The sequence below is a fragment of the Ranitomeya imitator genome, chromosome 6 (genome assembly GCF_032444005.1).
Source record: "Ranitomeya imitator isolate aRanImi1 chromosome 6, aRanImi1.pri, whole genome shotgun sequence".
Taxonomy (NCBI): Eukaryota; Metazoa; Chordata; class Amphibia; order Anura; family Dendrobatidae; genus Ranitomeya; species Ranitomeya imitator.
The window spans coordinates 429158126-429182581 of NC_091287.1; the positions used below are offsets into that span (position 1 = coordinate 429158126).

At 45.3% G+C, this 24456-nt stretch overlaps 1 protein-coding gene across 1 annotated transcript in view; it reads left to right on the plus strand.

Annotated features, from left to right (window-relative positions):
- The first annotated feature begins 7681 nt into the window (after positions 1–7681).
- RGS20 (regulator of G protein signaling 20) overlaps positions 7682–24456 on the plus strand; it is a 246259-nt gene continuing 229484 nt past the window's right edge. Inside the window, exon 1 of the mRNA XM_069731347.1 lies at positions 7682–7865. Within this exon, the coding sequence (XP_069587448.1) occupies positions 7743–7865 (123 nt within the window). The 5' untranslated portion in view covers positions 7682–7742. The remainder of the gene's footprint in view (positions 7866–24456) is intronic.

A 24456-nucleotide genomic window follows, 5' to 3' on the forward strand; every position in this document is an offset into this window, starting at 1 on the left:
GCACAACAGAGGGCAGTAGACTCAAGGGAAGGAAGTGGAGCCCAGGATATCTGGGATGGGTGTGTAACAAAAGCATGTGCTGTACTTTATCCTTATATTACTAATCATGTTTATATAGAATAGCGCCGTCTTTTAAACATAGAATTGGATATGGTTGTCAATGATAGGTGACAGACAACAACCTCTTGTCTCACAAATTGAAGTCTGAAGTTTATAGCACAAATATTTGAGCTAGAAAGAGAAAGGACAGGAGTCAAGTTTTGTAGGGGTTCAAATAGTCCCCTATTCCGCTATTTCAGAGAAAAACAAAACTGTATAAAAGTTATTCTACAGAAACAGCTCTACCAACATTACAAGGTGCTTGTGAATGGACTGTTGTTTTTGTTCTTTTTTCACTTGCTTATATGTACACCTAATAGCCAGCACATTCATTACAGCATCTCACTTTCAAAGGCGCGTTGTATGGAGAAAACCAATTATCATTTATATACAGGATGGGTGACAACTTTTTGATTGATGGGTGTCTGACTGCTGGGACACATACCGATCAGTAGAACTGGTAACATTTATGCCTGATGGGGCACATTTATCCCCATGATAATGGACTGGGAGAGAGCATGCCCAACTGCCACTTCATTTTCATTCTTTCTCCATTCTATGGGAATACCGGAAACAGTTAAGGGCAGCGCTCGTTAGCCCCATAAAAAAAGGACTAAGTGGTGGTTGAGCATGCACACTGCTGCTATATTCTGACAAGGATAGAAATGCCCCAATTTGCAGATTGGTTGTGTACCCAGCTGTCAATAAGTTATAATTCATCACGTGAATAGCTAATGACTTGTTTCCACCAGAGAAACCTTTTAAAGGGGTTATCCTTGACTTTTACTACTTTTCTGTATGGGGCTCAAAACTAACAGACCGGTGATTTCCATTCTTTTCACCTCTTCTCAAGACAGGAACTTTTCATCTTTTGGTCTGCTCAGTTGTTGGGGTACCACTGCCAGTTACCACAAATTAGGAAGCGGGGAGCCTGCTGCCAATCGACATGACATCGGCAGAGACACCGCATCAACAGAGCAAAGCAGAAGAGAAGATGCTGCTCTGTCAACGTGACATAAGGGGAATCATCTTCAGGACCAGTCAGTGACTGCTCTGATCGTGCAGAAATCGATGCTGGGCAGAAGAGGCAGGTACTGTAGTTAGCAACTACCTGCCTGTTAGTTCGTAGCCTTATATGCAAAAATAACAAAAAATTCCAGATAACCCCCTTAACTTTATCAGTTGCACATATTCTAAATTTTATATACTTTTGTGACTTAGCAGTAAATATCTAAGCAATATGGATGAATAGAAACCAATACAGATGAAGAAAATCTGTGTTATTTACTATATAATTGTCTAAGGGTCACTTCCGTCTTTCTGTCTGTCCTTCTATCTGTCCTTCTGTCTTTCTGTCACGGATATTCATTGGTCGCGGCCTCTGTCTGTCATGGAATCCAAGTCGCTGATTGGCATGCCATGACCAATCAGCGATGGGCGCAGTCCGGCGGCAACATGGCCGCTCCTTCCTCCCCGCAGTCAGTGCCCGCTCTGTACTCCCCTCCAGTCAGTGCTCACACAGGGTTAATGGACCACATTATGCCGCGTTGCAACGCACTCCATTAATGCTGCTATTAACCCTGTGTGACCAACTTTTTTACTATTGCTGCTGCCTATGCAGCCTCAATAGTAAAAAGATCTAATGTTAAAAATAATAAAAAAATAAAAAATCATCATATACTCACATTCCGGCACCTTTCCCGCTCCTCGCGACACTCCGGTGACCGCTCCATGCAAGCGGCAGGTTCCGGTGGCAAGGATGGTATGTGAGAAGGACCTGCCATAACGTCACGGTCATATGACCTCGACGTCATCACAGGTCCTGCGACCATACCAACCCTAGGACCCGAAGCTGCCGCGTGCACCGCACACAGGGCCAGGACTTCAACAGGCTTTCGGAGGGTGAGCATATGTTTATTTTTTATTTTAAGTCTGTATACTACGTGGCTCTGTGCTGCATACTCCGTCACTGTGCAATATACTACGTAGCTGGGCAATATACTACGTGGCTGGGCAATATACTACGTGGCTGGGCAATATACTACGTGGCTGGGCAATATACTACGTGGCTGGGCAATATACTACGTGACTGGGCAATATACTACGTGGCTGGGCAATATACTATGTGGCTGGGCAATATACTACGTGGCTGGGCAATATACTACGTGGCTGGGCAATATACTACATGACTGGGCAATATACTATGTGGCTGGGCAATATACTACATGGCTGGGCAATATACTACGTGGCTGGGCAATATACTACTGGGCAATATACTACGTGGTTGGGCAATATACTACGTGACTGGGCAATATACTACGTGGCTGGGCAATATACTATGTGACTGGGCAATATACTACGTGACTGGGCAATATACTTCGTGACTGGGCAATATACTACGTGGCTGGGCAATATACTACGTGGCTTGGCAATATACTATGTGGTTGGGCAATATACTACGTGGCTGGGCAATATACTACCGGGCAATATACTACGTTGTTGGGCAATATACTATGTGACTGGGCAATATACTATGTGGCTGGGCAATATACTACGTGGCTGGGCAATATACTACGTGACTGGGAAATATACTACGTGGCTGGGCAATATACTACGTGGCTGGGCAATATACTACTGGGCAATATACTACGTGGTTGGGCAATATACTACGTGACTGGGCAATATACTACGTGGCTGGGCCATATACTACGTGACTGGGCAATATACTATGTGGCTGGGCAATATACTACGTGACTGGGCAATATACTACGTGGCTGGGCAATATACTATGTGGCTGGGCAATATACTACGTGGCTGGGCAATATACTACGTGGCTGGGCAATATACTACATGACTGGGCAATATACTATGTGGCTGGGCAATATACTACATGGCTGGGCAATATACTACGTGGCTGGGCAATATACTACTGGGCAATATACTACGTGGTTGGGCAATATACTACGTGACTGGGCAATATACTACGTGGCTGGGCAATATACTATGTGACTGGGCAATATACTACGTGACTGGGCAATATACTTCGTGACTGGGCAATATACTACGTGGCTGGGCAATATACTACGTGGCTGGGCAATATACTATGTGGTTGGGCAATATACTACGTGGCTGGGCAATATACTACCGGGCAATATACTACGTTGTTGGGCAATATACTATGTGACTGGGCAATATACTACGTGGTTGGGCAATATACTACGTGACTGGGCAATATACTACGTGGCTGGGCCATATACTACGTGACTGGGCAATATACTATGTGGCTGGGCAATATACTATGTGACTGGGCAATATACTACGTGGCTGGGCAATATACTACGTGGCTGGGCAATATACTACGTGGACATGCATATTCTAGAATACCCGATGCGTTAGAATCGGGCCACCATCTAGTTTACTAATAAATATCAATGGGTGGCAATTAAAACCTAACCTTTACTAGGTCATATAAAATAATCAAAAACTGGTCAGAAGGATCCAAAACAAACACAAAAAAATAAAATTGATACACATGCACATCAGTATCAGTTTCAAAATGGGTGCTCTAGTATAAAAATATACCACCTATCATGCCACACTTTAACTCCAAGTGTCCACAAAGTCAACCCCATGGTATGTAGACAAACAAATAGGAATAGGATTTATGTAGAAATGTCCACAAATGTTCCGTATAGGGCCCTCATACAGGGGTGCAGGAGGACAGCCGGAAGACGAACCCTCAAATCCATCTTTTTCATATCACAAGAAGAGAACGCTTTTTCTATGCATTTCTGCCACGTTCTTGATACATTTTTTCATGCGTTACTGGTGCGTATTTTTCCCCACTCTATAGTATCAGTGAAATTTGCAGAAAAAATGTTGAAAGAATTGACATACTACAGATTTAAATTTGCCCCAAATCTGCAATCCAAAAATAAGCAACGTGTGTATGAGACTTCAGGAATGTCATTCACTTTGCTGGAATCAGGAAACCCTTCAAGTTTTGTGACAAATCTGAGCTGAAAAAAAAAACCGATAAATCTGCAACGTGTGCACAGGCCGTTAGACTGCTGTATTCCTCACATAGAATATGCTGAAGTTGCTCTATTTACATCACATAGGAATCACTGCGAGTCTGCTGCATACATTACATAGGCGACACTGGGACTGCTGTATCTATTACATAGGTGACTCTGCTGCATGTACTATATATCCACCACTGTGCCAGAAATGTCAGTAACTGCTGCACTTATCATAAAAGCAGGATGGGAAGTGCACTAACTCCACCCAAAAGGAATATCCTGACTCTGACACTAAGGCTGTTTTCACACATCAGTTTTTTGCCGTTAGGCTCAATCCAGCAAATTTTGAAAAAAATGGATCTGTCACAAATTGTGAAAAACTGACGTGACGGATCCATTTTTTTTTTTGCCGGATCCGACTAGCTGATCCGGAGAGAAATCCGACTATCTTATCCGGGGAGACAGAGAGAGACAGAGAAAGAGGAGAGAGAGACCCCAGAATGGAAAACGCATGCTCAGTTTAAAAAAATGGAATCCGTCACCGGATTCCTTCATTTGAAGGATCCGGCACCATAGGGTTCCATTCTAGCAAACGACAGACGGCGATGGATCAGTCGCTGTCTGTTTTTTCGCAGGACACAAAAAAAGTTACTATGTCCGTTTTTTGTGTCTGTTGAAAAAACAGACAGAGACGGATCCGGCGATAAACAGATAAACCTGAGGACATCCGTCGCTAATACAAGTCTATGAGAAAAAAAAGGATTTGGCGCCAACTTTTGCCAGATCCGTTTTTTTTCAAAATTCGGCTGTGCCTGACGGCAAAAAACTCCTATGGGAGGTGGAGCCGCATATTCATCACTGTAATGTGCGGCACCACGTGACCGCTCATACAGGAGAAGCTGCGGCGAGGAGAAGAAGCAGGGAGGGAGCCGGGTAAGTATTTTATTAACAGCGGGGGGGTGGGGGGGGGGGGCGCACAGGGTGTAGGAGGGGGTTGGGGACAGGGATCTTTTTTAAACACAAAAAAAAAATAAGATTTTTCATATCTTCTCTCCAGCGAACACTGCTGGAGAGAAGAAATGAATAGCGGCATCAGCACCACGCTGGGGGGACAGTGCTTACTGTAGCGCTGTCTCCTGCACGGAACACGGACTGCACACGGACAGCAATGACTTTAATGAGTCCGTGTAATACGTGCGCTCCCACGAACACTGACATGTCTCCAAGTTTTTCAAACGGACACACGGTCCGTGAAAACACGCTGACATGTGCAGAGACACATTGATTTTAATGTGTCTACGTGAGTCAGTGTCTCCGGTACGTGAGGAACCTGTCACCTCACATACCGGAGCCACTGACGTGTGAAACCGGCCTTACAGAGTTTTCTCTGGGGGTGTGTACTTTTACCCCTCCCTCCAAGACACTGCCAATCACAGCTCTGTAGCGTCTGAGTGATTGGTAGATCTGGGAAGTAGGTGTAAAAGCACATGCCCCCAGAGAAAATGCTGAAGAAGCGCCCAATTGAACTACAAGTGGAGCACCTGCTGGGTCCGGCGGTACTTAAGTGGCAGCAGTACCCGGTCCATGGCCCTGGGCATCAAATAAAAGGGGATTAAAGGGGAGTAAAGTTTATTTGATAAATGTTCGTAATGCCACCTGTGGTAGTCGGCAAATGTGAGATGTTAGCCAATGCTGCTTGAAGAGACCGCTGGAGCTGATGGTAATGCAGCAGAGTTGGTACAGCTCTCCGCAGGCAGAGCTTTAGTCCCAGGGCACTTAGGTTGTATTATGGTGGTAATGGCTGTTGTGGTAGTTGTAGTGCAGGGTGGATGGCGTAGTAAATAAGTGTGAGGACACAGCAAGGTGCAGTTTCCAAAGCTTTACTCACAGTTTTTAGTTGCACCAGCCGGGGTGCTGTGTCCTTCAGGTTTGTGGCTCAGCCAGCTCTCAAGCAATTTGGGTACACTTTTCAGAACCCTCTTTCATATGTCCTTTCCTGGCCATCTCTCTGTGCTGGCTTATGCTCTTCTGCCCTGCGCCTGCCACACAGTGTCCCAATCCAGCAGCCGTGGATCTTGTCGGGTGGTATGCGCTGAATCCCCCTGGATCCTATTCGCCTTTTCAGCGAATGTGTGCAGATGTGGCTGTGGCACATACAGGTACCACAGCCTCCGGTTAGCTAGCTGAGTCCTTAGTTTCTCCACTAGAATGGGGCCGGTCCTCTGACTACGACCTGGTCCCTCCTTCGGCCACGCCGGTGGATATGGGCCCCATGGATGGATCTCTCACTACCAGTGCCACTAGGACCCCTTCTGTCCTTCTGGGACCTTCCTTCTGCTTCTCCCTCTCACTTCTCTCTTCTGTCTGTCAGGAGCTGCAGACCCTCACGTCTGTTCAGCTCCACTCCTCTCATCAACTCCCTGACTTTCTAGATCTTTCTTGACTCTTGCTTACTAAGCTCATCCCATACTCTACCTACCACACCGACTCCTCCAACACCCTTTCCTATGCAGCCTGAGATGAGACCTTCCTCCCTTAGGGTACCTCCAGGTGCCCTGACTGAATTGTCTAGTGTTGGATGCAGGTGTTGGGTTCTGTGCCGTGCCTTCTCCTTACCTGAGAGCGGAATACCACACCTCTGGATGAGGTGCAGTACTCTGTGGCGACTGGACCCTCAGGGGCGCCACACAGAGATTTTATGTATTGTGCTCCAAAAGCAATAAATGTGATTACTGTAAATTTGCAATGGAGAGACGCAGCGGGACTGTTCCATACTGTTTATGCCAACTCCTATTGACCTTCCCATTGAAGTAAAACTTATAACATAGGATTTCATACATTGTGGTTTCAAGGCAAAACCTCAATAGACCCTGCATTGGAATCAGAACTGTGTTCATGGTGATGTTTCCCTTCATAAATAATATTTGCCAACTCAGTATATTGGATATTTTAAAAAAAAGAATGCAAATGATTATTAGGAAAATGTGAACTGTCAGTATAAATCCATCCTATAATGTCTGATTGCTTTGAGAGCAGCGCTCGTGTCATGATAATTAGAGGTTTGCAGTGTAACCCTTCACTAATTCAGCTAAACTGTTATTTTCAATGAGGCAGAAAGGATTAAATTGTAGAATGAGCCATCTGTCTGAATAGAGACTCATCAATGAGAAACAGAAGCCTAGAAAATCCCTGCTTTCGGGATCAGTTGTAGTTTTAGAAGGTACAAATACAATAGTTTCTTAGTTTGCTGTGTGCATTGTGGCCTATGATATATGCTCCTCATAGCCTCACATTCTGCAACCTTTCCTTTTTTTGTGGCCAGCCTTACTAGACCAAGGCATTCAATGTAATAGCTTTAATCGGTAAGCCGGAACACTTGACTAATGCTCCCAGAGTAAGTAAGGCACTGGTTCATAGGCTGCACAATAATCCCTTCTGCCTTCATCATGTCTGTATACACAGAAACAAAAGCAAAATGGGAGCATCCGTCTTCCCAACAATGGAGCAGGTTATCCGCCATGCCGAATGCTGAGATTTGATCTTCACTTCAATATTTTCTAAGCAGATTTTGTAGTTTCCGACAAGGAAAGGCCTAGTGCAATATCGGACCTTGCTTTTCCAATGTGGAGACAGTTCCTGTTTCCACTTCGGGCACGGACATATGCTGGCGGTTTCCACGTGGGGAAAAATCAGAAACATGAAAATGAAGAGGAAAACAGCAAGGACATGTTACAGATTTGTAAGGTAAAGAAAAACAGCAATAGTTGTGATAGTAGGAAATAAGATGGCATTTAGTTATTATGTTTAGGATTTTTATTTTGTTGCCTATGAATTCATATTATTTTTATATACTTTTATTATATAATTGCACATTTTTTTAAACCATGCGCTTTAGTATTTTGTTCTAAGTGTTATTAGAGAACCAGGGCCAACTATTGTATATGTATTCACATATATTATGAATACACAAGTCGCAGGTAAAATAATTAATTTTTTTAGCTTTTTCTTTTAATTGATGTGTGTTTTTGCTAGTTGTTTAATTGAACTATAATATAAAATAGACTCACATTAAGGACACAATGATTCAAAGTATATATTCTCCAGCTGCAATCTTACATTGCTCAAGAATGAAATATCTAATTCTGAATATCATGTAAAAGCTCATTACTCGTTACTATTTAATATCTACTGGCTAATCCGTACCGGGGGAATTATTAGAACACACTTTATTTCAAAGGAAAAAATAAATCTAAAAATGTTTTTTATGTCCAGAGGCAGGTGCTGAGATGGTTAAGAGCCAACAATTAGAAAAGTAATGAGCAGTCTATGTAGCACATACAGTAACACTGTTATTGGGATTTATGCGCTCTGGAGCGCTCCACTTCTGCCTTCCCTCATCTCATCTTGGTGCAAATTCCTCTATTTATGCTGGAAAACATGATAGAAACAAGACAAAGCCCATTATGGTGAATGTGGTCTATTGGGCACTACCGGGGTCTGGTATGTCAGGCATCATTGTTTTGCTTCCATGGATTTAGGAAATGTGTCTGTGAACTGTCCCAAATATCAGAATTTTATTGTAACCTTTTAATATATGCCAGTTATTACGTTTTGTCAAAATGCTAAGATTTGAGAGTCTTCAGTGGTTGATACCTTGTAATGGCTAACTGAAAAGATGGAAACAAATTGCAAGCTTTCGAGATTACTCAGGTCCCTTCATCAGGCATAAAATAACACAAAATCTGAAGAGTCACATATTTAGGCACAACAAGACACAGGAATAATGCAATAGATAAGACAAGTGACGTGAAGCAGAACTATCAGTATGGGAAGGGGAGAAACAGTTGTGGCAGTTGGAACAGTTCATAGATAAGGAGTGTGAGGCTGTGTTCACACGTTCCAGATTTTTCGCGTTTTTATCGCTATAAAAACACAATAAAAACCGCATACATATGCATCCTATCATTTATAATGCATTCCGCAATTTTTGTGCATATGTTGCGTTTTTTTACGTGAAAAAAACGCAGCATGTTCATTAATTTCGCAGATTTTTTGCGGATTTCCCACTATATTATTACATTGGGAAATCTCCGGAAAAAAATGCAAAAAATCCGCAAAAAAAAAAGTGAAAAAAACGCATGCGGATTTCTTGCAGAAAATGTCCCTTTTTGTTCAGGAAATTTCTGCAAGAAATCCTGACTTGTGCACATAGCCTGACAGTTTTATTGTCCTGTGATTGAGGCCTGGTCCATGGTTTTGATGCCCCCCAAATGGTCTGAAGAGCACATTCCCTAGTTGATATAGAAATACATACTTTTAATATTTTAATGTTTCTCTATCTACCGTTTAACACAGTAGAAAATATATATTCTTCCTTTACCTTCTATCATTAACGTTAGTCAGGACTGGTTATGATCTTTGTAAAAGTTGTTAGCAGACCTGGTTCAATATCATAGCAAGTTGGAAATAAACATGTATTAATGATGTTCGACTACTCTGCTTCTGTGATACATTATATATATACCATGTATGGCATTCATATGGTATAGATATAAATATATATACAGTACAGACCAAAAGTTTGGAGACACCTTTTCATTTAAAGATTTTTCTGTATTTTCATGACTATGAAAATTGTACATTCACACTGAAGGCATCAAAACTATGAATTAACACATGTGGAATTATATACTTAACAAAAAAAGTGTGAAACAACTGAAATTATGTCTTATATTCTAGGTTCATCAAAGTAGCCACCTTTTGCTTTGATGACTGCTTTGCACACTCTTGGCATTCTCTTGATGAGCTTCAACAGGTAGTCACATATATATATATATATTTATATATAAATATATATATATACATACTATATATATATATATACATACTGTATATATATAAAAGAGTAAAAAGCAGCACCAAAAATAGTGGAGGTGCGGAGCCTCCCAGGTATATACCTGTCCTTGCACATATATCAAAAAATTGAGACAGCACAGCAAATAGGTGAAAAATTATGTGCTATTTAATTGCCCATATGGTGATGTTTCGGTCAAGAGATGTTTCTCGAGCTCAAGCGATTTTGCATGCCTTTTTTCACTTGCATTTTTCTGGCAGTTTTGGACAGAGATGAAAGCTATAGAGACAGATACAGTAATAGATATAGATAATAGATACTGTACATATAAATAGACAGAAAGACAAATAGACATACTGATGGACAGAAAATAAGTGAAAAAAACAATGTGGGGTCCCCCCACTTTTGTAGCAAGCAAAGGTAAAGCAGACAGCTGTGGGCTTATATTGTCAGGCTGGGAAAGTCCCTGGTTATTCAGCCCTTCCCAACCTAAAAATAGCAGTCTGCAGCCACCCCAGAAGTGGCACATCACATGAGATGATCTGGCGTTTCACCTTGGCACCTCCCGATATCCTGGCGCGGTGGCAATTGGGGTAATGGGGCTTAGGGTTGATATCAGTTGTGATTTCTCACAGCTGATATCAAGCCCTGTTGTTAATGATGGAGAGATGTCAATCAGGCACCCCCCATTACTAACTCAGTAAGAAAAAAGAAAAACAGACACAAAAATACTTTATTGAAATAAACACTCACCAACACTATTCCTCATTTATTATTATTATTATTATTATTATTATTATTATTATTATTATTTATTGTTATAGCACCTTTTATTCCATGGTGCTTTACATGTGAGGAGGGGTATACATAATAAAAACAAGTACAATAATCTTAAACAATACAAGTCATAACTGTTACAGGAGGAGTGAGGACCCTGCACGCGAAGGCTCACAATCTACAAGGGATGGGTGAGGATACAGTAGGTGAGGATAGAGCTGGTCATGCAGCTGTTTGGTCGATCGGTGGTTACTGCAGGTTGTAGGCTTGCCAGAAGAGGTGGGTCTTCAGGTTCTTTTTGAAGGTTTCGATGGTAGGCGAGAGTCTGATGTGATGTGGTAGAGGGTTCCAGAGTAGGGGTGATACGCGAGAGAAATCTTGTATGCGATTGTGGGAGGAGGAGATAAGAGGGGAGTAGAGAAGGAGATCTTGTGAGGATTGGAGGTTGCGTGTAGGTATCGGGAGACGAGGTCACAGATGTATGGAGGAGACAGGTTGTGGATGGCTTTGTACGTCATGGTTAGGGTTTTGTACCACTTCATTAAAAAAAGTTCCCACTCAGGTCAGCCGGAGTCCACCAAATCTGAAATAGTCCACAAATGGAAACCTGAAAAATATAAATAGAAAGAAATTAAAACTAGAGACAGTCCCTTCTTCACTAGAGTTGAGCGACCTTGACCTTTTTAGAGTCGAGCCGGGTTTCGCGAAACCCGACTATCTCAAAAGTCGGGTCGAGTGAAATCGGCCGATTATGACGTAAAGTCGGGATCGACCGAAACACGAAACCCAATGCAAGTCAATGGGGCAGCATAGTCGGCAGTGAGTGGGGGCCAGGAAAACACCTAGAGTGCCCATTTTAATGTCAAAACCATCCATTCTTCTTAATGAAGCTTGTCAAGCGTAATTTACCTTATAATAATTGGAAGGCATTTGAAATTGGGGGTCATTTGGCTAAAGTTGTGGTGGGTAGGGCTGGTTCAAGTAATTAGTGGGCCCAGGAAATCTGGACCACGTCACGGCAGTGGAGCAGGGAGAGGTAAGTATTTCAACTTTGCAAGTGCTGTGAACCTGAGCAAGCAGGGGGGGCCCACTCGTTGGCATTGGCACTGGCACAGGGCCCCTCAAAGTACAGCGGTGTGTTTGCACGGCGGGGGCGCCTCCCACCGGCAGCAACACTTTTGCGTACCATGAGAGGCCCTGTGCCAGTGACGTCGCCAACTAGTATTCCTCCCCCCACCTGATGAAGGAACCTGCACTTTCATCTGCACCTTCCTGTTTGTCCCCATGTAAGGTGGTATGGTATGCGGGAAGGGGGACCTGACTTTCAGCAGGGTCACAATCTTGCAGTGTAGCGTGCACGGGAAATGTTGTGTTATGGGTCAATGTACCAGCAGACTCATCTATCACTGGCTGGGCAATGGGCAGGATGAGGAGGAAACACAGATATAGGCCCAAAGAATAAAGTGGGCTAAATGCAGTTCAAAATTGGTAACACAGGACTAATCAGGGGGCATTGCAGTGGAGGACAACTGGAATGAGAGGCTGACACAGAGAGTAGGCCCAAATCAGTAAGTAGTCGAAATGCAGTTCAAAATTGGCAACAGTAGTAAACAGGCGGCACAGCTTTGTTCAGTGGAGGAGAACAGCAAGGAGTGGCAGACACCGATAGTAGGCCCCAACCCAACTAGTAGGCCAAATGCAGTCTAACATTAACAACTACTTAACGAGCGCCTGAAAACGGAATTTCAGGACAGGAAACCAGGAGAACAGCAAGGAGCGGCAGACACCGATAGTAGGCCCCAAACCAACTAGTACGCCAAATGCAGTTGTTCCGTTTAACCACAATTTAATGAGAGCCTGAAGATAGAAGTTCAGGAAAGGCAACCTGGAGAACACCTTGGAGTGGAACACACCATCTCTCTACACCCCATACCCAATTTGTAGGTCTAATGCAGCGTAGTTTCCAACAACTACTAAACGAGAGCATGATGATCGAAGCATTGGCGAGGAAACCTGGGGAACACCTTGGAGTGGAACACACCATCTCTCTACACCCCATACCCAATTTGTAGGCCTAATGCAGCGTAGTTTCCAACAACTACTAAATGAGAGCATGATGATCGAAGCATTGGCGAGGAAACCTGGGGAACACCTTGGAGTGGAACACACCATCTCTCTACAGTGGAACACACCATCTCTCTACACCCCATACCCAATTTGTAGGCCTAATGCAGCATAGTTTCCAACAACTACTAAACGAGAGCCGGAAGATCGAAGCTCAGGAAAGGCAACCTGGAGAACACCTTGGAGTGGAACACACCATCTCTCTACACCCCATACCCAATTTGTAGGCCCAATGCAGCGTAGTTTCCAACAACTACTAAACGAGAGCCGGAAGATCGAAGCAATGGAGAGGAAACCTGGGGAACACCTTGGAGTCTAACACACCATCTCTCTACACCCCATACCCAATTTGTAGGCCTAATGCAGCATAGTTTCCAACAACTACTAAACGAGAGCCGGAAGATCGAAGCAATGGAGAGTAAACCTGGGGAACACCTTGGAGTGTAACACACCATCTCTCTACACCCCATACCCAATTTGTAGGCCTAATGCAGCGTAGTTTCCAACAACTACTAAACGAGAGCCGGAAGATCGAAGCAATGGAGAGGAAACCTGGGGAACACCTTGGAGTGTAACACACCATCTCTCTACACCCCATACCCAATTTGTAGGCCTAATGCAGCGTAGTTTCCAACAACTACTAAACGAGAGCATGAAGATCGAAGCAATGGAGAGGAAACCTGGGGAACACCTTGGAGTGGAACACACCATCTCTCTACACCCCATACCCAATTTGTAGGCCTAATGCAGCGTAGTTTCCAACAACTACTAAACGAGAGCATGATGATCGAAGCATTGGCGAGGAAACCTGGGGAACACCTTGGAGTGGAACACACCATCTCTCTACAGTGGAACACACCATCTCTCTACACCCCATACCCAATTTGTAGGCCTAATGCAGCGTAGTTTCCAACAACTACTAAACGAGAGCCGGAAGATCGAAGCTCAGGAAAGGCAACCTGGGGAACACCTTGGAGTGGAACACACCATCTCTCTACACCCCATACCCAATTTGTAGGCCTAATGCAGCGTAGTTTGCAACAACTACTAAACGAGAGCCGGAAGATCGAAGCAATGGAGAGGAAACCTGGGGAACACCTTGGAGTGTAACACACCATCTCTCTACACCCCATACCCAATTTGTAGGCCTAATGCAGCGTAGTTTCCAACAACTACTAAACGAGAGCCGGAAGATCGAAGCAATGGAGAGGAAACCTGGGGAACACCTTGGAGTGTAACACACCATCTCTCTACACCCCATACCCAATTTGTAGGCCTAATGCAGCGTAGTTTCCAACAACTACTAAACGAGAGCATGAAGATCGAAGCAATGGAGAGGAAATCTGGGGAACACCTTGGAGTGGAACACACCATCTCTCTACACCCCATACCGAATTTGTAGGCCTAATGCAGCGTAGTTTCCAACAACTACTAAACGAGAGCATGAAGATCGAAGCAATGGAGAGGAAACCTGGGGAACACCTTGGAGTGGAACACACCATCTCTCTACACCCCATACCCAATTTGTAGGCCTAATGCAGCGTAGTTTCCAACAACTACTAAACGAGAGCATGATGATCGAAGCATTGGCGAGGAAACCTGGGGAACACCTTGGAGTGGAACACACCATCTCTCTACAGTGGAACAAACCATCTCTCTACACCCCATACCCAATTTGTAGGCCTAATGCAGCGTAGTTTCCAACAACTACTAAACGAGAGCCGGAAGATCGAAGCTCAGGAAAGGCAACCTGGGGAACACCTTGGAGTGGAACACACCATCTCTCTACACCCCATACCCAATTTGTAGGCCCAATGCAGCGTAGTTTCCAACAACTACTAAACGAGAGCCGGAAGATCGAAGCTCAGGAAAGGCAACCTGGGGAACACCTTGGAGTGTAACAAACCCTCTCTCTACACCACGGAAGGGCTGATTCTTAGGAAGGAAGGCTGTCGGAAAGAAGCAGGGTGCGTCCGAGGGTGATTATATTCTTATTAGGTATATACTCACCCTCGGACGCGCCCTGCTTCTTTATTTGTAATGAATGTTTATTTGCAATGTGGTTTTGACTTACTCTATTTTTTTGGTAAATAATGATTTTATTATTTTCATTGTTTTGCATCTTCTTGGCAATAATATAAAGAAGACGCGACAGGACAACACTCGGTGGATGCCATATCTGTGTTTAAAATTGAAAAAACCTTTCAGTTAACTACTTATTGTAGCTGGTGGCCATTTTTAGTACTGTACCAGATTTTTGTTGTATGTGTTTGTTTTTAATGTTAAAATGTCTGCATTTGATATCTCTCCAGTATTTTCTTTTTTATAAGCAAAATACTTATTTTTATATTTTCTGATGTTGGTTCCAGGGGTACACGGGCAGCAGTGGTGTGGTCAGTGGAGGCCTAGTGGAAGGAGTGACCGCAGACAGGCATCGAAGGCCTAAAATAATAACACATGGCTGTAGGCAATTTTAAATTGGTTCCAGGGGTACACGGGCAGCAGTGGTGTGGTCAGTGGAGGCCTAGTGGAAGGAGTGACCGCAGACAGGCATCGAAGGCCTAAAATAATAACACATGGCTGTAGGCAATTTTAAATTGGTTCCAGGGGTACACGGGCAGCAGTGGTGTGGTCAGTGGAGGCCTAGTGGAAGGAGTGACCGCAGACAGGCATCGAAGGCCTAAAATAATAACACATGGCTGTAGGCAATTTTAAATTGGTTCCAGGGGTACACGGGCAGCAGTGGTGTGGTCAGTGGAGGCCTAGTGGAAGGAGTGACCGCAGACAGGCATCGAAGGCCTAAAATAATAACACATGGCTGTAGGCAATTTTAAATTGGTTCCAGGGGTACACGGGCAGCAGTGGTGTGGTCAGTGGAGGCCTAGTGGAAGGAGTGACCGCAGACAGGCATCGAAGGCCTAAAATAATAACACATGGCTGTAGGCAATTTTAAATTGGTTCCAGGGGTACACGGGCAGCAGTGGTGTGGTCAGTGGAGGCCTAGTGGAAGGAGTCACCGCAGACAGGCATCGAAGGCCTAAAAAAATAACACATGGCTGTAGGCAATTTTAAATTGGTTCCAGGGGTACACGGGCAGCAGTGGTGTGGTCAGTGGAGGCCTAGTGGAAGGAGTGACCACAGACAGGCATCGAAGGCCTAACATAACAAAAATGTCAATACAATGGTATTGTCAGTGGCAGGCATTGAAGGATGTCAGCGCATAGACTAAACATTGGTGGAGCTGTGAGATAATTTTGCAAGTGGTAGAGCACTGTTTGAGCTGGGGTGGGGGGAAACTGTCTTGTGGCCGGCGGTACAGGCCCAGGGCCCCTCATATTACAACGGTGTGTCTGACGTTGGGTGCGCACCACCACCGCCAGAGACACTTTATTGTACTAGGAGGGACCCAGTGGCAGTGCCGTCGACCAAAAGCGGGCTCACCCACCTCTTCAGACAAACTGCACTCTCACGGGTGCTGTCGCCAAGTGTCGATACCACGGCCCCGTGTGGGGAGTTTGGCCATTTAGTGAGGTGTAAACATGTCGTATGCTGGACAATCAGGTGCAGAAAATTACGAGATTGGAAAAGGCATTCAGAATAGTCCACAGGCAAGACCTTTTCATAGGAAAGCTAGGTGTCAGCCGGGCAAGGTGGGGCAAAAGATTTCGAAATCCAGTTGTGGTTCATTTTAATGAAGGTTAGATCATCTACATTTTGGGTAGCCAGACGAGTCCTTTTTTCTGTTAGTATTGAACCTGCAGCACTGAATACTCTTTCTGATAGGACACTAGCTGCCGGGCAAGCAAGCTCCTGCAATGCATATTCTGCCAATTCTGGCCAGGTGTCTAATTTTGATGCCCAGTAATCAAATGGGAATGACGGTTGAGGGAGAACATCGATAAGGGATGAAAAATAGTTTGTAACCATACTGGACAAATGTTGTCTCCTGTCACTTTGAATTGATGCTGCAGTACCTGTCCTGTCTGCGGTCATAGCAAAATCACTCCACAACCTGGTCAGAAAACCCCTCTGGCCAACGCCACTTCTGATTTCTGCCCCTCTAACTCCTCTGGTCTGCTGGCCCCTGCAGCTCGTGTGAGAACGATCACGGGCGCTGTGTGCAGGGAATGCCAGAAGCAAACGGTCAACAAGAGTTGATTGTTTGGTTGCTAATATTAGTTCCAAGTTCTCATGTGGCATTATATTTTTCAATTTGCCTTTATAGCGAGGATCAAGGAGGCAGGCCAACCAGTAATCGTCATCATTCATCATTTTAGTTATGCGTGTGTCCCTTTTGAGGATACGTAAGGCATAATCCGCCATGTGGGCCAAAGTTCCAGTTCTCAAATCTGCGGTTGTGCTTGGTTGAGTGTTATGGCTGGCAATCAGGCAACACAGCGTGCAGTAATCAGCGCACATACAGAGATCTGGCAATAACCAAAAACAATAGGACGAGCTCTGAGACGTGGAATCTCTGTAGACTGCAGTACCTGATCTGTCCTCACACAACTGTAAGCAGCAGTGGATTGCGCCTATCAACTACCTATGCAACTCGGCACTGCCTGAGGAGCTGACTAGCCTGAAGATAGAAATACAAGCCTGACTTACCTCAGAGAAATACCCCAAAGGAATAGGCAGCCCCCCACATATAATGACTGTTAGCAAGATGAAAAGACAAACGTAGGAATGAAATAGATTCAGCAAAGTGAGGCCCGATATTCTAGACAGAGCGAGGATAGCAAAGAGAACTATGCAGTCTACAAAAAACCCTAAAACGAAAAGAACTATGCAGTCTACAAAAAACCCTAAAACGAAAACCACGCAAAGGGGCAAAAAGACCCACCGTGCCGAACTAACAGCACGGCGGTGCACCCCTTTGCTTCTCAGAGCTTCCAGCAAAAGTTAATAGCAAGCTGGACAGAAAAAACAGTAAACAAACTTGAAGCACTTATCTAGCAGAGCAGCAGGCCCAAGGAAAGATGCAGTAGCTCAGATCCAACACTGGAACATTGACAAGGAGCAAGGAAGACAGACTCAGGTGGAGCTAAATAGCAAGGCAGCCAACGAGCTCACCAAAACACCTGAGGGAGGAAGCCCAGAGACTGCAATACCACTTGTGACCACAGAAGTGAACTCAGCCACAGAATTCACAACAGTACCCCCCCCTTGAGGAGGGGTCACCGAACCCTCACCAGAACCCCCAGGCCGACCAGGATGAGCCACATGAAAGGCACGAACAAGATCTGGGGCATGGACATCAGAGGCAAAAACCCAGGAATTATCTTCCTGAGCATAACCCTTCCATTTGACCAGATACTGGAGTTTCCGTCTAGAGACACGAGAATCCAAAATCTTCTCCACAATATACTCCAATTCCCCCTCCACCAAAACAGGGGCAGGAGGCTCCACAGATGGAACCATAGGTGCCACGTATCTCCTCAACAACGACCTATGGAATACATTATGTATGGAAAAGGAGTCTGGGAGGGTCAGACGAAAAGACACCGGATTGAGAATCTCAGAAATCCTATACGGACCAATAAAACGAGGTTTAAATTTAGGAGAGGAAACCTTCATAGGAATATGACGAGAAGATAACCAAACCAGATCCCCAACACGAAGTCGGGGTCCCACACGGCGTCTGCGATTAGCGAAAAGCTGAGCCTTCTCCTGGGACAAGGTCAAATTGTCCACTACCTGAGTCCAGATCTGCTGCAACCTGTCCACCACATAATCCACACCAGGACAGTCCGAAGACTCAACCTGTCCTGAAGAGAAACGAGGATGGAACCCAGAATTGCAGAAAAATGGAGAGACCAAGGTAGCCGAGCTGGCCCGATTATTAAGGGCGAACTCAGCCAACGGCAAAAATGACACCCAATCATCCTGGTCAGCGGAAACAAAACATCTCAGATATGTTTCCAAGGTCTGATTGGTTCGTTCGGTCTGGCCATTAGTCTGAGGATGGAAGGCCGAGGAAAAAGATAGGTCAATGCCCATCCTACCACAAAAGGCTCGCCAGAACCTCGAGACAAACTGGGAACCTCTGTCAGAAACAATATTCTCAGGAATGCCATGTAAACGAACCACATGCTGGAAGAACAAAGGCACCAAATCAGAGGAGGAAGGCAATTTAACCAAGGGCACCAGATGGACCATTTTAGAAAAGCGATCACAGACCACCCAAATGACCGACATTTTTTGAGAAACGGGAAGGTCAGAAATGAAATCCATCGAAATATGTGTCCAAGGCCTCTTCGGGACCGGCAAGGGCAAAAGCAACCCACTGGCACGTGAACAGCAGGGCTTAGCCCTAGCACAAATTCCACAGGACTGCACAAAAGCACGCACATCCCGTGACAGAGATGGCCACCAGAAGGATCTAGCAACCAACTCCCTGGTACCAAAGATTCCTGGATGACCGGCCAGCACCGAACAATGAAGTTCAGAGATAACTTTACTAGTCCACCTATCAGGAACGAACAGTTTCTCGGCCGGACAACGATCAGGTTTATTAGCCTGAAATTTCTGCAACACTCTCCGCAAATCAGGGGAGATGGCAGACACAATGACTCCTTCCTTGAGGATACTCGCCGGCTCAGATAACCCCGGAGAGTCGGGCACAAAACTCCTAGACAGAGCATCCGCCTTCACATTTTTAGAGCCCGGAAGGTATGAAATCACAAAATCAAAACGAGCAAAAAATAACGACCAACGGGCCTGTCTAGGATTCAAGCGCTTGGCAGACTCAAGATAAGTAAGGTTCTTATGATCAGTCAAAACCACCACGCGATGCTTAGCACCCTCAAGCCAATGACGCCACTCCTCGAATGCCCACTTCATGGCCAGCAACTCTCGGTTGCCCACATCATAATTACGCTCAGCAGCAGAAAATTTCCTGGAAAAGAAAGCACATGGTTTGAACACTGAGCAACCAGAACCTCTCTGTGACAAAACCGCCCCTGCACCAATCTCAGAAGCATCAACCTCGACCTGGAACGGAAGAGAAACATCAGGTTGACACAACACAGGGGCACAGCAAAAACGACGCTTCAACTCCTGAAAAGCTTCCACGGCAGCAGAAGACCAATTAACCAAATCAGCACCCTTCTTGGTCAAATCGGTCAATGGTCTGGCAATGCTAGAAAAATTACAGATGAAGCGACGATAAAAATTAGCAAAGCCCAGGAATTTCTGCAGACTTTTTAGAGATGTCGGCTGAGTCCAATCCTGGATGGCCTGAACCTTAACCGGATCCATCTCGATAATAGAAGGGGAAAAGATGAACCCCAAAAATGAAACTTTCTGCACACCGAAGAGACACTTTGATCCCTTCACGAACAAGGAATTAGCACGCAGTACCTGGAAAACCATTCTGACTTGCTTCACATGAGACTCCCAATCATCTGAGAAGATCAAAATGTCATCCAAGTAAACAATCAAGAATTTATCCAGATACTCACGGAAAATGTCATGCATAAAAGACTGAAAAACAGATGGAGCATTGGCAAGTCCGAACGGCATCACCAGATACTCAAAATGACCCTCGGGCGTATTAAATGCCGTTTTCCATTCATCTCCCTGCCTGATTCTCACCAGATTATACGCACCACGAAGATCAATCTTAGTAAACCAACTAGCCCCCTTAATCCGAGCAAACAAGTCAGAAATCAATGGCAAGGGATACTGAAACTTAACAGTGATCTTATTAAGAAGGCGGTAATCAATACACGGTCTTAGCGAACCATCCTTCTTGGCTACAAAAAAGAACCCTGCTCCCAATGGTGACGACGATGGGCGAATATGTCCCTTCTCCAGGGACTCCTTCACATAACTGCGCATAGCGGTGTGTTCAGGTACGGACAAATTAAATAAACGACCCTTAGGGAATTTACTACCAGGAATCAAATCGATAGCACAATCACAATTCCTATGCGGAGGTAGGGCATCAGACTTGGACTCTTCAAATACATCCTGAAAGTCCGACAAGAACTCTGGGATGTCAGAAGGAATGGATGACGAAATAGACAAAAATGGAACATCACCATGTACTCCCTGACAACCCCAGCTGGTTACCGACATAGAGTTCCAATCCAATACTGGATTATGGGTTTGTAGCCATGGCAACCCCAACACGACCACATCATGCAAATTATGCAGTACCAAAAAGCGAATAACTTCCTGATGTGCAGGAGCCATGCACATGGTCAGCTGGGCCCAGTACTGAGGCTTATTCTTGGCCAAAGGTGTAGCATCAATTCCTCTCAACGGAATAGGACACCGCAAAGGCTCCAAGAAAAATCCACAACGTTTAGCATAATCCAAATCCATCAGATTCAGGGCAGCGCCTGAATCCACAAACGCCATGACAGAATATGATGACAAAGAGCACATTAAGGTAATGGACAAAAGGAATTTGGACTGTACAGTACCAATAACGGCAGAGCTATCGAACCGCCTAGTGCGTTTAGGACAATTAGAAATAGCATGAGTAGAATCACCACAATAGAAACACAGTCTGTTCAGACGTCTGTGTTCGTGCCGTTCTACTTTAGTCATAGTCCTGTCGCACTGCATAGGCTCAGGCTTACTCTCAGACAATACCGCCAGATGGTGCACAGATTTACGCTCGCGCAAGCGACGACCGATCTGAATGGCCAAGGACATAGACTCATTCAAACCAGCAGGCATAGGAAATCCCACCATTACATCCTTAAGAGCTTCAGAGAGACCCTTTCTGAACAAAGCCGCTAGTGCAGATTCATTCCACAGAGTGAGTACTGACCATTTCCTAAATTTCTGACAATATACTTCTACATCATCCTGACCCTGGCATAAAGCCAGCAGATTTTTCTCAGCTTGATCCACTGAATTAGGCTCATCGTAAAGCAATCCCAGCGCCTGGAAAAATGCATCAACATTACTCAATGCAGAATCTCCTGGTGCAAGAGAAAACGCCCAGTCCTGTGGGTCGCCGCGCAAAAAAGAAATAATAATCAAAACCTGTTGAATAGGATTACCAGAAGAATGAGGTTTCAAGGCCAAAAATAGCTTACAATTATTTCTGAAGCTCAGGAACTTAGTTCTGTCACCAAAAAACAAATCAGGAATCGGAATTCTTGGTTCTAGCATCGATTTCTGATCAATAGTATCTTGAATCTTTTGTACATTTACAACGAGATTATCCATTGAGGAGCACAGAGCCTGAATATCCATGTCCACAGCTGTGTCCTGAAGCACTCTAATGTCTAGGGGAAAAAAAAGACTGAAGACAGAGCTAAGAAAAAAAAATGATGTCAGGATTTCTTTTTTCCCTCTATTGGAAATCATTGGATGGCTCCTTGTACTGTTATGGCTGGCAATCAGGCAACACAGCGTGCAGTAATCAGCGCACATACAGAGATCTGGCAATAACCAAAAACAATAGGACGAGCTCTGAGACGTGGAATCTCTGTAGACTGCAGTACCTGATCTGTCCTCACACAACTGTAAGCAGCAGTGGATTGCGCCTATCAACTACCTATGCAACTCGGCACTGCCTGAGGAGCTGACTAGCCTGAAGATAGAAATACAAGCCTGACTTACCTCAGAGAAATACCCCAAAGGAATAGGCAGCCCCCCACATATAATGACTGTTAGCAAGATGAAAAGACAAACGTAGGAATGAAATAGATTCAGCAAAGTGAGGCCCGATATTCTAGACAGAGCGAGGATAGCAAAGAGAACTATGCAGTCTACAAAAAACCCTAAAACGAAAACCACGCAAAGGGGCAAAAAGACCCACCGTGCCGAACTAACAGCACGGCGGTGCACCCCTTTGCTTCTCAGAGCTTCCAGCAAAAGTTAATAGCAAGCTGGACAGAAAAAACAGTAAACAAACTTGAAGCACTTATCTAGCAGAGCAGCAGGCCCAAGGAAAGATGCAGTAGCTCAGATCCAACACTGGAACATTGACAAGGAGCAAGGAAGACAGACTCAGGTGGAGCTAAATAGCAAGGCAGCCAACGAGCTCACCAAAACACCTGAGGGAGGAAGCCCAGAGACTGCAATACCACTTGTGACCACAGAAGTGAACTCAGCCACAGAATTCACAACAGTTGAGGGGCAGTTTCAGGCAAATCCACGTCACTTGTGTCCCTCAAAAAACCAGAACCCGGCCTTGCTGCGCCACCAATTTCCAGTGGCCCCGGAAAAGCTTCCTCATTAAAAATATAATCATCCCCATCATCCTCCTCGTCCTCCTCCTCCTCTTCGCCCGCTACCTCGTCCTGTACACTGCCCTGGCCAGACAATGGCTGACTGTCATCAAGGCTTTCCTCTTCCTCAGCTGCAGACGCCTGATCCTTTATGTGCGTCAAACTTTGCATCAGCAGACGCATTAGGGGGATGCTCATGCTTATTATGGCGTTGTCTGCACTAACCAGCCGTGTGCATTCCTCAAAACACTGAAGGACTTGACACATGTCTTGAATCTTCGACCACTGCACACCTGACAACTCCATGTCTGCCATCCTACTGCCTGCCCGTGTATGTGTATCCTCCCACAAAAACATAACAGCGCGCCTCTGTTCACACAGTCTCTGAAGCATGTGCAGTGTTGAGTTCCACCTTGTTGCAACGTCTATGATTAGGCGATGCTGGGGAAGGTTCAAAGAACGCTGATAGGTCTGCATACGGCTGGAGTGTACGGGCGAACGGCGGATATGTGAGCAAAGTCCACGCACTTTGAGGAGCAGGTCGGATAACCCCGGATAACTTTTCAGGAAGCACTGCACCACCAGGTTTAAGGTGTGAGCCAGGCAAGGAATGTGTTTCAGTTGGGAAAGGGAGATGGCAGCCATGAAATTCCTTCCGTTATCACTCACTACCTTGCCTGCCTCAAGATCTACAGTGCCCAGCCACGACTGCGTTTCTTTCTGCAAGAACTCGGACAGAACTTCCGCGGTGTGTCTGTTGTCGCCCAAACACTTCATAGCCAATACAGCCTGCTGACGTTTGCCAGTAGCTGCCCCATAATGGGAGACCTGGTGTGCAACAGTGGCAGCTGCGGATGGAGTGGTTGTGCGACTGCGGTCTGTGGACAAGCTCTCGCTTCTGCAGGAGGACGAAGAGGAGGAGGAGGGGGTGCGAACGGCTACAGCCAATTGTTTCCTAGACCGTGGGCTAGGCAGAACTGTCCCAAACTTGCTGTCCCCTGTGGACCCTGCATCCACCACATTTACCCAGTGTGCCGTGATGGACACGTAACGTCCCTGGCCATGCCTACTGGTCCATGCATCTGTTGTCAGGTGCACCTTTGTGCTCACAGATTGCCTGAGTGCATGGACGATGCGCTCTTTAACATGCTGGTGGAGGGCTGGGATGGCTTTTCTGGAAAAAAAGTGTCGACTGGGTAGCTCGTAGCGTGGTACAGCGTAGTCCATCAGGGCTTTGAAAGCTTCGCTTTCAACTAACCGGTAGGGCATCATCTCTAACGAGATTAGTCTAGCTATGTGTGCGTTTAAACCCTGTGTACGCGGATGCGAGGCTAAGTACTTCCTTTTTCTAACCATAGTCTCATGTAGGGTGAGCTGGACTGGA